General features: G+C 39.4%; 1 protein-coding gene across 1 annotated transcript in view; it reads left to right on the top strand.

The window, feature by feature from the left end:
- loxhd1b (lipoxygenase homology PLAT domains 1b) overlaps positions 1–14,542 on the top strand; it is a 30,658-nt gene that overhangs the window by 3,036 nt on the left and 13,080 nt on the right. Inside the window, exons 3-27 of the mRNA XM_032516543.1 lie at positions 689–803; positions 982–993; positions 1,284–1,364; positions 1,511–1,695; positions 2,156–2,254; positions 2,381–2,529; positions 3,480–3,603; positions 4,050–4,159; positions 4,478–4,618; positions 4,720–4,855; positions 5,757–5,917; positions 6,007–6,093; positions 6,407–6,542; positions 6,640–6,794; positions 7,005–7,165; positions 7,276–7,352; positions 7,447–7,643; positions 8,346–8,538; positions 8,877–9,037; positions 9,147–9,459; positions 9,913–10,064; positions 13,573–13,703; positions 13,871–14,016; positions 14,200–14,304; positions 14,410–14,538. Coding sequence (XP_032372434.1) covers positions 689–803; positions 982–993; positions 1,284–1,364; positions 1,511–1,695; positions 2,156–2,254; positions 2,381–2,529; positions 3,480–3,603; positions 4,050–4,159; positions 4,478–4,618; positions 4,720–4,855; positions 5,757–5,917; positions 6,007–6,093; positions 6,407–6,542; positions 6,640–6,794; positions 7,005–7,165; positions 7,276–7,352; positions 7,447–7,643; positions 8,346–8,538; positions 8,877–9,037; positions 9,147–9,459; positions 9,913–10,064; positions 13,573–13,703; positions 13,871–14,016; positions 14,200–14,304; positions 14,410–14,538 — 3,456 coding nt within the window. The remainder of the gene's footprint in view (positions 1–688; positions 804–981; positions 994–1,283; positions 1,365–1,510; positions 1,696–2,155; positions 2,255–2,380; positions 2,530–3,479; positions 3,604–4,049; positions 4,160–4,477; positions 4,619–4,719; positions 4,856–5,756; positions 5,918–6,006; positions 6,094–6,406; positions 6,543–6,639; positions 6,795–7,004; positions 7,166–7,275; positions 7,353–7,446; positions 7,644–8,345; positions 8,539–8,876; positions 9,038–9,146; positions 9,460–9,912; positions 10,065–13,572; positions 13,704–13,870; positions 14,017–14,199; positions 14,305–14,409; positions 14,539–14,542) is intronic.

Raw genomic sequence — 14,542 nt, 5'->3', positions numbered from 1 at the left:
TTCCGCCATTGCGGACACTCCCACCCCCTCCTCCACGCAGTTGCTTGTAACAAAGGAGGACATGGAGGACTAAAAAAACATGCTGGACTTTTTAGACAAGGAAATTGTGTTTGCGAAAGTTGCTGAATGACACCATTTTCTAAACATAGCCACACTGAGAAATACAGAGAGTTTTGTGGAGCTTAAATACTTCATTAGCTTTGTATCAACTTATATGACAAAGGCTTGAATGTAAAGTACATTCATTAATATAAAAACGTTATGCACAATAATTTTAAGTTTTTTCGGGGTGGCAGTCAGTCCGCAGGGAGTTGGGTTGGGAACCAGAGGGTCGCGTTTCAAGATTCCGTGCGGACCAAAGGACTGATAGCTGGAGAGATGCCAGTTCTGTTCAACAACAGAGTGTAAATTGAAATTTCCCTATAGAGGGTCAATAAAGAGTATAAATTAAATTCTAATTAAATTTAAGGAGATAGGGGCTAAAACAGCGTTTCAGACCGAGGGTTAATAGGTATATTCAGACAGACTGTATGACAAAAATGCGTTGAATGTTGTAAGCAGTTTACTACTGTATCTTACCATACTACCCAACATTCCCCTTGTTTTGCACATTCTCCTGCTGTATTTATGCTTTGCATCTGCTTTCTAAAGCCCACCTCTATTTGTATTCTGTCGATTAACTCTACAGTGTATGAGGTGGTGACCGTCACTGGTGATGAGAGAGGAGCAGGAACTGATGCCAATGTGTTTATCATTCTGTTTGGGGAATATGGAATCACTCCCAAAGTCCACCTGGCTAGCAAGTAAGTCCTTTTCAAAGATAACTGGAATTTAAATGTAAGGTCATCTGTTTTCAAATGAAAAACTCAAATTTAATTGGAATTTCTCACACTGCTCTAGCCTCAGATCCCATTGTTGAGTTGAATGAGTCGATTATGGTGCATGAATTAATACTGTGTATTTTATTCTCCACTTTAACAGCACAGAAAAGAGGTATTTATATCTTTATGGAGTGATGGTGGTGGTTGTGAAAGGATGGCTGCTCATACAACGGACTGTGTGCTGTGATTTTGGTTTTCAATCAGTTTGCATGACTTGATTTGCTGCTTGAATTTTACAGGTTTTATGTTTCGTTATGCATGTGGAATATTTTATTTTTCTAGATTTACTTAAAACTTTCCTGTTTTCCTTGTTTGCCTTTATTTTGAAGTTGAGAGTTTGATGAGAGAAAAGATGCTGATATGCAGGGTGGTTCTCAAAATCTTACCATGTTGTGATTTCAGGAGCCGCACAGCATTCGAAAATGGCAAAACTGATGTGTTCAGAATTAGAACTCACAATGTTGGACCTTTGCAAAAGATACGGTATGTCAGACTTCAGACATTCCACCCCTGATCCAGACTGTTTTTCAGTACAGCACGGATCAGCTTTTAGTTCGACCTAGGCCAAAGTTCCTCTCCTGAGTTTGTTTGCAAGAAGACTTATTTATCTAAATTTTGTGTTGCTTCAGGATTGAGCATGACAACACCGGCCTGAGCGCCAGCTGGTTCTTGGAAAGAGTGGTGGTGACGGATTTGATCAGGCCTCACCTGAGATTCTACTTTGCTTGTAATAACTGGTTGAGTAAAGATGAGGGAGACTGCCTTTATATCAGAGACCTGCTGGGTAGTATGGACCCAATGGACTTTCCAAAATGTATGTATACACAGCTATTAGAATAAGTACTGTATATGTGATACACTTCATATTCAGAGTATTATGTAACATTTTGTTTTTAGAAAGTTAGTTATTTAAAGCATCCATATTTCCTCTATTGTTGCAACAAATCCTCATTATGTGACCGCGGTGGAAATTCTAATGTGATCATTCTATTCAACGCAACAAACAAAGTTTTAGACATGTAGTAAATATCATGAAATGGAACTAGTTATGTTTAGGCAACAAAAATAAGGCTTGGTTAGGGTTAGTAAAACAACAGGGATTGGTTTAAAATGAGTCACCTAAAACTACTTAAATGAAGATTTTCTGCATCATGGTCTACGGTCTGTAAAAGTTGGTTCATTACAAAAAGTGACGCGAGTCATGGGAACTAACCCTGGTTTGTTAAAGTTTCTTTTAAAATTGTTCTCTAAAGATTTTGGTCTTCATTTTCTAGATAATAAGTATGTAGTGAGTGTTTTCACTGCGGATGTAAAAGGCAGTGGAACAGACGCAGATGTCTTCATCAATATCTTTGGGGAGTTTGGAGACACGGGTAAATGAAAGCAGAAAATGTTACGTGTGCTTACATAATAATTACTTAAATGCAGTCAATTCTTTTAAAGTTGGGTTTAAATCAGGATTTGTCTGAAAGAATTTACAAATTGTTTTGTTGTTTAAGGTGAAAGGCGACTTAACAGTGACAAAAATAACTTTGAAAAAGGCACCGAGGACAAATTCACCATTGACGCACCAAACTTGGGTAAAGTGAGGAAGATCACCATTGGCCATAATAACAAAGGCTCTTCAGCAGGATGGTTTGTGGAGAAGGTAAGAAACAAGACTGTTTCTTTAGTAAGCTAGAAATTAAATGGATGAATTTAAAATGCCTGACTTTAATTAATCATCTATATTTAAGGCAGATACATATATAATAATGTGTGACTTTCATTTGTGTCATCATGTGTAACTTATGGGTTTTACAGAACCATATCTTGAAACAAAAGTCATGTGTACTGTACTGTACTGAACCCTCTGCTCAGTTCTGCCTCTGCAGAGGTACTTAAGACATGTGATCCTCTTATTTCCTCTCAGTTTTCTCATCTGAGTCTGATGTCCATGCTCTTTCAACACATAACGTGCACACACACATACGCACACACACCACACACACACACACACACACACACACACCACACACACAGGACACTGATGTCGTCATTCTACCCTCTGTGTAAAGGGAAACCATGACCCATTAAGGGATTGCCTTACAGCAAACAGACAGACGAGTCGGTAGATGTGTTGGTGACTGCAACCCTGAGTGACACCAAAGATCAGTTATGAATCATATTCTATTTGCACTGTACCTGTGCTGCTGTTAAAGTTCACATTGATTTGGGACAAAATATTATTTGAGCTTGCTTTTGCTATTTTCATTGAACACACAAAAAACATGTTTAAGCTTAGGTTATATACTATATGATATGTTAGTAAATTATTAAGTGAAACAATCTTTAATTAGTTTATACAGTTCATACAATTTTATACATTTAAATCAGATTTAAAGACAATACATCAATCAAATGATGTCAGTGTAAGTAAAATAATAAATATATTAAATATAATTATATAATACGTTTAGTATATTATGATTTCAATAAAGGGAACCTGTTGCTACATTACTTTCTTAGTGTTCAAACCTTTCTTTACAAAAGAACATAGTCTTGTCACTCGTTGGCTGGGATTACATTGTATTTTTCTTATTTTTCCTTTTCATACAGGTTATCGTGGATGATATGGGAAACAAAATAGTGTATGAATTTCCAATAAATCGGTGGTTTGCCTTCGATGAGGATGATGGGAAGATCCAGAGAGACATTTTGGTGGGGGGAAACCAGCCCACAGGTGAGAAATATTTCTTGTTTATGAGCCTGAAAAAACTACTTTACATGTACTTGTCCTCATGTCAGGGAATGCAACCATGGCAAGGACAGAATGAACTCAACACTTGGCTGTTTAAATTATTTGCTTCATTTTGGAACAATTATTCGCTTCCCTGGTCTGAAAAATATTGCATTATTTATTAATTAATTAGTTAATTAATATTGCAAGGATTGTTTGACAACATTTTCTACTGCCAAGGAACAGGCCATTTGCTGTTTTTGTTATTCAATCTAAAAAGAAAAATGTGATTTCTGTCCACTGTGGGATCATTTATTCTTGGGTCAGACTAATCAAGATGTTTAGATCCGGTTGATCCGGTTCCTGCTAAGCTCCTTGGGGAGTTTGGGTGCCGTGACCATAGTGACCCACTGGCAGATGATATCCTGACATGTAACTGTACCCACTAGGTCTTGTGTACAACGTCCAGATTGTGACAGGAAACATCCGAGGTTCTGGGACCAACTCCAAAGTCCACATTGTGATGCACGGCTCCAAAGGCATGAAGAACAGTGGCAAGGTGAGGAGAAGATAACGTAGACACAAAGCAGACAACTTGTAGTACCTTATTTTAAAAGCAATTGTTGCTGCATAAATTGTTATTTAAAAAAAAAATGATTACATTTTTATTTGTATGAAACGTATATGAAGATCGTTAACTTAATATTGTAATGTTTGTTCTAGTATTAATCCAGTAAATCACATGGTAGTCCCCACAATAGTTGCATTTTAGACCACTGAGTATGAATGGGATGAAATCTCATCTGGGTTGTACATCCTTCCTACAGTAGATGAATCACTGTTTCCTTTAAACTTTCTTCAATGTATTTGTATCTAGGTGTTTTTGGAGGGTGGAAAGTTTGAGCGTGGGCTGACAGACATCTTCAATGTTGAGATTGCTGCGCTCCTCAGTCCCCTCAGCAGAGTGACCATCGGACATGACAATGATGGAGTCAGTGCTGGGTGGTACTGCGAGAAGGTACATTGAACATGCACACACACACACACACACACACACACAAATGCTACAATCTGCCAATTTACTGAGAGTTAATTCAGCTGAATCAACGTTTTCCGCAGGTGGTGGTGTACTGTCCGTTCACAGGGATAGAGCAGACTTTCCCATGCAGCAAATGGCTGGATGAGAAGGAGGGAGATGGGCTGATAGAAAGGGAGCTCTATGAGATGGTCTCACTCAGGCAGAAGAGACAGAAGAGTAAGTTGAATGTCAGTATTTATGGCTAATTTTTTTTTACTTCTTTTACTTAACACTGAGCATACATATTTAAAACTCCATTCCAAACTCCAAACTATGTATCACACATTTGCATAATGCCTCAGCAGGCAGTCTGTAATCTACTTTGTAATTTTAATGAGTTGTTTTTTCTATTGCTTAGATATCCAATTTCTATTTTAAATAAAGGTAAATGATGTGTGCAGTTTGTATGTACTACTGGTATAGATCAAGTTTTCTTCTAGTTCGCAAACGTATACATATAGCAGAATTTATGCATTAGCTTAAATTATTTTCTCCACACAAATTTGGAAAGTGAGTATTACTTTACTGCGTTATGTCTAACTATAAATCGAGGGATGCCTGTGTGTGTGTGTGTGTGTGTGTGTGTGTGGGTCTGTGGGTCTGTGTATGTGTCTTTCAAATGATCTTGCATGCGCAAAAGATGTCACGCAGCACGCTGTTTTACAAGCCACTGTACAGCAGCGGGAGTGGGGCAGTGTTGCCAACCCTCTGACCTGGTTAGGCTAGATTTAGCGACTTTTTTTTTTCCTAATTCAGCAACTTTCTGTAGAAGAGAGACGCAAGTATTGTCAAGTGAACGCAAGGTCTTTCTCTCTTGCGGCCGCCACAGTCCCCTCTTTCTGTCACTTCTACCTAAGGAGCGGCAGTGAGCCTATGGGCCATGCAAGGCCCTGGTCCACTGCATGACATGTCTGTAGGCTTGCTGCTGCTCTTCACACAGAAGTGACAGAGAAATTTGAAAAAATGCACACAACAAAGTTGTGAAAAAAATAATACTGGGAGCCACGCAATCGGCATGTTACGAATAGACACGCGCTCCAGACGAGCACGGCATTACATTTGGTTTGGTTCTCCTCAGAGCACCCATGGTCCTTGTGGATCTGGACGTCAGACCTCCCCGGTGCAGGAACCGATGCAGATATGTCCTTCCAGGTGTACGGAGTGAAGGGAAAGAGCGATGAGATCAGACTGGACAACAAAACAGACAATTTTGAACAGGGACAGGTGGATAGGTTTATGGCAAGTATCTGTTATTTTAATACCACACACATTAATATCAGCAATCAGATAATGAGGCTTCTTAGGAAACTTTTCATGTGATTTTACAGGTTGAGCTGCCTGATTTTGGAAAACTGACCAAACTCCGTATCTGGCATGAGAGGAGAAATCCTTTTGCAGGATGGCATCTCAGTAAGGTGAGGAATTCTAATATCTATCATATCAGTTAAATTAGCTCAATTTGTTATTTATTCTGATGCATTCTGCCAGTATTAATATATAAAGTAACAGTTTTTTTATTCTATTTTAATTATATAATCTCTAAATATGCACAGTTGTACGTATGCTAGCTAACATAAACATATTTCATTCAAACAAAACAATTCCTTTTTATGTAATAAATAAAATAAATACATAGAAATAAAGAAGTATATTCCAAAGATTGTTCCGCTTTGAACAATTGATAATCCAGACAGCCTCTCACATATCAAAGTGCATTTTTACAAATAGGCAACATTGATGAAGACATTGACAAAGGAGAAGTATAAGTTTCCTTGTAATCGCTGGCTGGACACAAATGAAGATGATAACGAGGTTGTGAGGGAGCTACCTGCCACAGGAGACCTCATCGCTGAGCCGCTGCCCGGTATGTATAGTATTTCACCATAAGCAACAGAAATTGGCTTTGCCAAATATTAATAAGAAACTAAAATCAGATTTAATTATGTTATTTCGTTCTGCAGTGATCAAATACAGAGTGACAGTTTGCACAGGGACTACCGGAGGAAGTGGCACAGATGCAACTGTTTTTCTAAATCTGATTGGAGATCAGGGAGACACCGGAAATCGGGAGCTGGTGAACTGCAAAAACAACGTCAACAAGTTTGAGAAAGGAAATGTGGGTACATTCAATACGCAAGCTTAGTGAAATATCCGGAAGGAAAATGTAATTCTTTGTCTTCTCCTTTTTCATTTACTCCTCGGTTCCTGCTTCATCTGCTGATTAAAAAAATATGCAATGATATCTGTCAATTGGTCGTCAACACATGTTCCTCAGTTTGACACAAGAAGGTATAAAAGTGATGCTGACCGTTTTTTGTCTTTCCAGCTGGATGAGTTCATACTGGAGGCAGTAGCCATCGGGCAGATCCGCAGGGTGAGGATTGGACACAATGGCAAAGGTGGAGGCTGTGGCTGGTTCCTCGATAAATTGATTGTAAGAGAGGAGGGACAGGCTGAGGCCCAGGCTGTGGAGTTCCTCTGCAACAGGTGCATTAGTCTCAGTGTGAACACAGAAAAAAAATGTGCTGAACAGCTGGTAAAACCACGGGTGTGTGTATGTAATATATGAGAGTTTGTTCATTGAATGTGCTGTGCAGGTGGCTGGACCGCAACGAGGATGACGGACAGATTGTCAGAGAGTTAGTGCCAATCTCAGTTGGACAGCGTCTTTTCAGTAAGAAAGAGGAATCTCAAATTTGATTCTAACATTTGAATTTAACCTCCTCCTTTCCTCCCCTGACGCTTATGTTTGTGTCTCTGTGTGTCAGACATTAGCTATCACATCTCAGTGAAGACAGGTAACATCTCTGGGAGCAGTTCAGACTCTAACGTGTTTGTCAAGCTCTACGGAGAGAAAGGCGACACCAGTACAATGATGTTGGTGGTCTCTGCCAACAACCTGGGGAACTACTTTGAGACGGGTCGCGTTGACATCTTCACGGTGGAAACCTTAGACATAGGACAGGTGACAAAGTGGAAGCAGAAACATGATGATGATGTACTATGATGTTGATAGATAGATACAGGCACTTAAGAAATAATTTATCGGGGCGCCTGACTAGCTCACCTGGTGGAGACTGAGTCCATATACAGAGGTTTACTCCTTGACGCAGCGGCCACAAGTTTGACTCCGGCCTGTGGCCCTTTGCTGTATGTCATTCCCCCTTTCTCTCACCTTTCATGACTTCAGCTGTCCTAAATATAAAGGCCTACATTTCCCAAAAAATAATCTATAAAAAAAGGTGCATGTGATATATATCATCTTATTTACTTTTAGGCAATTATATTGCACAAGTTATATTACAAAAGATTATCACCGATAGTGGTCTAGATAAGATCTTAACTTTGTACTCTGCATTTCTGAATTTGTAACTGCCTTCCATATAGAATTCCCAGCATGAAAAGGGTGATAAATCTATGTGCAGACAGTGACTGAACAATAACAATCATCATCAAGTAGAATAGAGATTTTTCATCACACTGTGGCTAGGCATGAGGCTGCGTTTGTTAAATAAAATGATTTGAAAGAAGAAGATAGAAATGTATGATGATGTAAATATAAATGTATTTTATAAGCATGTTTTGGTCTGACTACTCAGTAAATGTGTTCGGTAATATCTTTTATTTAGCTAATTTAAATAGTGTTTTCAATTTAATCTTATTCCAGATCAACCGTCTGATGATTGGCCATACCAACAAAGGCATGCGTGCCGGCTGGTTCTTGGACAGCGTTCAGGTTATGGTTCCTGTCCAGGGAAAGCAATACATGTTCCCCAGTCATCGTTGGCTAAGCAAGAATGAGGCTGACGGCAAGACGGAGGTGGAGATCTACCCAAGCGAGATCCTGGACATGGAACAATGTAGACAACACACACACACACACACACACACCACACAAGCACCACACACAAACACACACAAACAAACACACACATCAGATTCATGTTGACATTCCTTGTAATTGGTCCTGTAACACTGTAGCTTTCTAGTCATTTAGCGAATTACACCAATACTGCATTTTAAGATCAAGGTGTCATTTTATTGGTAGAAAATATAAAACGTAAGCATTATATTCAAAACTACTCTGCTTTAGTCACATCTTCCCAAGGAATATTGGCCAAATGTGTGCTGTTATTTTTACATTAGTTTAAAAATCATTTGTGTGTGTCCTTTGACCTTATCAATGTGTATTTTTCAGTGATTAACTATGAGGTAACAGTAGTAACTGGAGATGTGGCGTTTGCTGGCACCAACGCCAAAGTGTTTATCCAGATCTACGGGGACAAGGGGAAGACAGAGGTCATCACGCTCGGAAGCAGATCCAACAACTTCGAGCGAAACACCACAGAAATATTTAAGGTATCAGATTATGGATTTCATGCGGAAATATCTATAATAAGCCCAGTACCAAAGCCACTTGTTCATATCTAGAGGTTGCTTGGAGTTGAACATTGCAACTGTTCCCCAGATAGAGGCCAAAGATGTGGGGAAGATCTTTAAGATCCGCATCGGTCACGATGGCTCAGGGATCGGATCTGGCTGGTTCCTGGAGACAGTGGACGTAAAACATCTAATCATGGCCTTGGTGCCCAAAGAGAAGAAAAAGGAGGACAAGAAAAAGAAGAAGAAAAAGAAGGAAGATGAGGAGGAGGAGGGAGGAGAGGAGATGCAGGAGGTGGTGCTGAATTATCATTTCCCCTGTTCACGCTGGCTGGCCAGGGGAGAGGAGGACGGCGAGCTGGTGGTGGAGCTGCTTCCTCAGGATGCAGAGGACCTAGAAAGTACGAAAGAAATATAGCCAAGTGTAATGTTGGATGTGGAAGTGTTGTTGTTGGATGTTGGAAGTGTTGAACGTATGAGTGTCACGCAGAGGGCTTCAAACATTTAGATTCATATTTGATTCCCTGGCAGCTGAGCAGCTACAGAACTGGCAAAGTAACACAAAACAAAAACAGAGTCTAACCTGACACTCCCTGTGCTCTGCACAATTGAAAATGCACCAAAATCACTTAGACTTCTTTAAATATTTGAAACATACAGTATAAACAAGCCAATAGCTAACCCCATTATAGATTAAATACCCCCCAAAGCTCTGTCGAGCTGCTATTTGTGCACAAATGAACTCAGGAAAGAAGAATTACTCATATGCCTGTTGTTGTTACTTACCAGTCACTGTTGCATGAACTCAATATTCTTTCACACATGTTTATGTCTTGTACTATATTGTCTGACAGTCAACACTTATGAAGTGTGCGTCTTCACTGGTGACACGCTGGGTGCTGGGAACGACGCCAATGTTTTCATTAATATTTATGGAGAAAACGGAGACACCGGAGAGCGCTATCTAAAGAACTCTGACAACCTCAACAAATTTGAGCGGGGGCAGGTAAGGGAGATGACTACTACTTTTTTTTTTTGACTTTAAAATCAGCTAAAGTTAAAAGAAAGGTACACAATCAATTAGATTATTTTTTATTAATTAATGTAAACATAGATGTGAAAACATCCTTTAAAAAATGTTCCACTATGGTTAAAAAAAAAGGCAAAGCACACACATATTTGATAAGACTGGCTCACATTTTTCCAATTATTCTTCATTAACTTGTATCCATAAATCACAAGCTAAAAAAGCAACTAGTCATGGAGACATTTCCCGGCTGAGATGGGTAGACATGTTTGTTTGAGCCTGGATCTCAAATGTAAACCAGTATTTAATTAGGGCTGTACAATTTTACCTTGTTTCCTGGGAGGGTATCCTGCTAATATTAACCAGCGTCTAGTCAAAGACTCCACGACATGAGCCCTGCACCAAGGTGGGTGGGAGTGTATTCTGGTGGGAATACAAACCCCCTGTAGGCCAGCCAGCTGTGACTGAGAGGAGCTTGGAGGAGTCCTCTGTGTCAGTGAACCTGTTCTACTTTACTGATGACTTAATCCAAACCTGTCAATTATTAATCTCTGCATTACACCTGGCTCAAGTCCACAGATCCAAGCACCAGTAGCCTCCCTTCTGTGGAGGAGTGTTTATTTACAAAACAGCCAAACATACTGTACTCTTCAGAAATAAATACGCAATAAAACTCTTATTATTAATTTCAAAAAAATTTATTCAAAATCCCAAAAAAAGTATTGTCGGAAAGAAAAATATTCTGGTTGCTGTATTTTGCGGGGGTTTTTTTTCAGGGTGACAGCTGTTGTTTTCTGGGTCCTTGAAAACAAAAGGGATCCGTCATGCCCAACTCTCGTTTTTTCAATTTGGTCCCTTGGATGGGTTGAGATAGTGGCCCAAAAAAGGATGATAAACAGGTAAAACCCAAACATCTTTTTGGGGGTTTTTTTTTAAAATTATTCATTTAAATCACCCCCTGAAAGATCTCCCTGTATTTTTTTTAAAAGAGGAATATTTTTTTGGGGGAAATTTTATACATTGATATTGTTTAAACCTGGGGTGTGATCAGATTTTTTCGGGGGTCTTGTTTAATTTCCCTTGTAACCGTTTGGCTGGCGGGGTGGAGAGGATGGGGGAAAACAAAAGGAAAAAGGAGAGGGGGTTCCCTGGGGGAAACGAAGCCTTCATGGGAAAGGATGAGGATGAGGGGGGGACACCCGGGCCCCTCGGGGGCCTCGACCCAAAAGAAAAGTAACACTTTTTAAAGATTTGGCTATATCTTATTGGGAGGAAAAGGGTTTTTAAAAAGTCCCTCTAAGTATTTTTTAAAAGTGTGGGGGAAAATGCAGGGGGAAACAAGAGCAAAGAGGGATTAGGTATTAGTGTGGAATATAAAAAGGTTTTAAAAGTACTGACTTTAATTTTTTATCTTGCGCCATTTTCCACTATTACTACCCAAAAATAAAAACCGGAGGGGGAAAAAAAAAAATTGCTGGAACTGATCCCCAAAGGTTTGCAATCCTATTCGGAAAAAAAGGACGACACCGGTAGGGAAAACTAAACCACCCATCCTGGGATAGTTGAACGCCCCTGTGTCCGTTTTTAAACCTCAAAAAACCAAACCCCTTGTTTAAAAATTTTTTCAGCCCACCACGGGGATCTTTAAACCTTAAGTCTTGAAAGAAAAAAAGAAAAGTTTGAAGGGGGGAGTAAATTTATTTCATTGTGGGGGCGGTGGGGTTTTGGGGGGCCGGGGAAACGTTTCCCGAAAGGGCACAAAAACTCAGGTGGGGAAAGAAAAGGTTACAAAATTTAAAAAAGTCTTTTTGGGTAGCAGAAAAATATAAAAAAACTGAATCCCCAAAAAACTGCTGTGTTTTTCCCCTTTTTGGTCGGGGGGTTCATCGGTTTGTTTTTGGAGGGGGGGGGGTAAAGTTGACCCCCCCTCACGGGGTTAGAGCCCTCGCTTCCCAGGGGGCCCGCTTTTTGGGGTAAAGGGGAAATTTTTGGGGCGTTTGGGGGGGGGATCTTTTCCCGGCTGATTACAGACTAAAATTACAAAACCGGGTAATAAACAGTTTTATGGATAAGTACTAAACCCCCTTGTGAAGGTGGGCAAGGGGATGACGAAAAATACCCGGTAAAAGGTTTATGCTAAATCACTTGGATAAAGGGTGGAAGTTTTAGCGGGTAAAAAGGCATTTAAATAAATTTTATTTTGATTTTAAACATTATTTTTTGATGCAGCCGAAATGACTTTTTAAAAACCCTAGCTATTGATTACACTAAAACAGCCCAAATAAATTGCGGCCCGTAGTTTTTTTCATTTTCAAAAACCAAAAAAAACATTGAATTATTAATTTTGGGTTTAAAAAGCTGTCCCATTTTTTACGTTCTACCATCACATAATTTTTATCCGCCCCAAGGGGACCTTTGGTTTTTTTTTCCCCTTCCCTTTACAGCATTTGATCGTATCATCTAATTTGACCGTAAAAATCGATAAAGTCTAAAAAAAAAAAACACATTCTTTTTTATTTTTGGCATTTTGGGAAAGTAAATTTCCCAAAACCCAAAAAACTGACCCCCCTAATTAAAATTTGCTTATTAATCACGATGTTTCTTTTTTTTAATAGTTTCATGAGGTTTTTTACCAAACCATATTAAAGAAAACTTTTAAGTAAAAAGTAAGTAAAACTTTTTTATATAGCACCTTTCACAGAAAAGAAGGGTCACAAAGTGCTTAAGTAAAAAAAAAAATAAAAAAAGCAGCCCATAGATCAATGATTATTTTTTTATTAATGTAAACATAGATGTGAAAACATCCTTTAAAAAATGTTCCACTATGGTTAAAAAAAAGGCAAAGCACACACATATTTATATAGACTGGCTCACATTTTTCCAATTATTCTTCATTAACTTGTATCCATAAATCACAAGCATAAAAAAGCAACTAGTCATGGAGACATTTCCCGGCTGAGATGGGTAGACATGTTTGTTTGAGCCTGGATCTCAAATGTAAACAAAGTATTTAATTAGGGCTGTACAATTTTACCTTGTTTCCTGGGAGGGTATCCTGCTGAATATTAACCAGCGTCTAGTCAAAGACTCCACGTAACATGAGCCCTGCACCAAGGTGTGGGTGGGAGTGTATTCTGGTGGGAATACAAACTCCCCTGTAGGCCAGCCAGCTGTGACTGAGAGGAGCTTGGAGGAGTCCTCTGTGTCAGTGAACCTGTTCTACTTTTACTGATGACTTAATCCAAACCTGTCAATTATTAATCTCTGCATTACACCTGGCTCAAGTCCACAGATCCAAAGCACCAGTAGCCTCCCTTCTGTGGAGGGAGTGTTTATTTACAAAAACAGCCAAACATACTGTACTCATTTCAGAAATAAATACGCAATAAAACTCTTATTATATTAAATTTCAAAAGAATTTATTCTAAATGCCATAAAAAAGTATTGTCTGGAACAGAACAATATCTCTGGTTGCTGTATTTTGCAGGAGGATGTTTTCATTGTGACAGCTGTTGATCTGGGTCCTCTGAAGAAGCTACGGATCCGTCATGACAACTCTCAGTCTTTTTCAACTTGGTACCTGGATCGTGTTGAGATAGTGGACACAAAGGATGATACGTAGGTGAAACCAACATACTGTTTGCATGGGTTTGGTCAATTATTCAGTTATCACAGGGAAAGATCTCACTGTACGCTTTAAAGAGGAATAGTTTTGTGTAATTATACATTTGATATTGATTTGATACCATGTCGAGTGCTGATCAGAGTTTTTCTTGGGTCTATAGCTACTATTTCCCTTGTAACCGCTGGCTGGCAGTGGATGAGGATGATGGACAGATAGCAAGAGAGCTGGTTCCTGTGGACGAAGCCTTCATGAGGAAGGATGAGGATGAGGAGGGGACAGCCGCCACTCTGGGGCTTGAGCAGAAATGTAACACAGTTTCAAAGCTGGCTTATATCTTAGTAGAGGGACAAGATAAAAAGGATCCCTGCTCAAGTATTTATCTAAGTGCTGGTGAAACATGCAGGTGGAGACAAGAGCAAAGAGGGACTTATGTATTAGTGTGAAGATGAAAAGGATTAAAGTACTGACTTTAATTTTTTTATCTTGCAGCCATGTCTACTACATATACTATCAAAATAAAAACCGGAGAGAAGAAGTATGCTGGAACTGATGCCAACGTGTTTGCTATCCTATTTGGAGAAAAGGACGACACCGGTACGATAACTCACCAGCATCCTGGGATAGTTGAGACAGCCTCCTGATGTACGGTTTTGACTCAATGAAACCAATCTTGATTTAAAATGTTCATGTCACTCACAGGGATCATCAACCTTAAGTCTTGTAAGAACTATAAGAATAAGTTTGAACAGGGGATGATCAATGAGTTCATTGTGGAGGCGGTGGATTTGGGCGACCTGGAAAAGCTTCGAATAGGGCACGACAACTCAGGTGG

This window comes from Etheostoma spectabile, chromosome 5, assembly GCF_008692095.1.
Source record: "Etheostoma spectabile isolate EspeVRDwgs_2016 chromosome 5, UIUC_Espe_1.0, whole genome shotgun sequence".
In the NCBI taxonomy this organism is placed as follows: Eukaryota; Metazoa; Chordata; class Actinopteri; order Perciformes; family Percidae; genus Etheostoma; species Etheostoma spectabile.
Note: the sequence above shows the minus strand (reverse complement) of the source record. Positions and strands in the feature narration are given on the sequence as shown.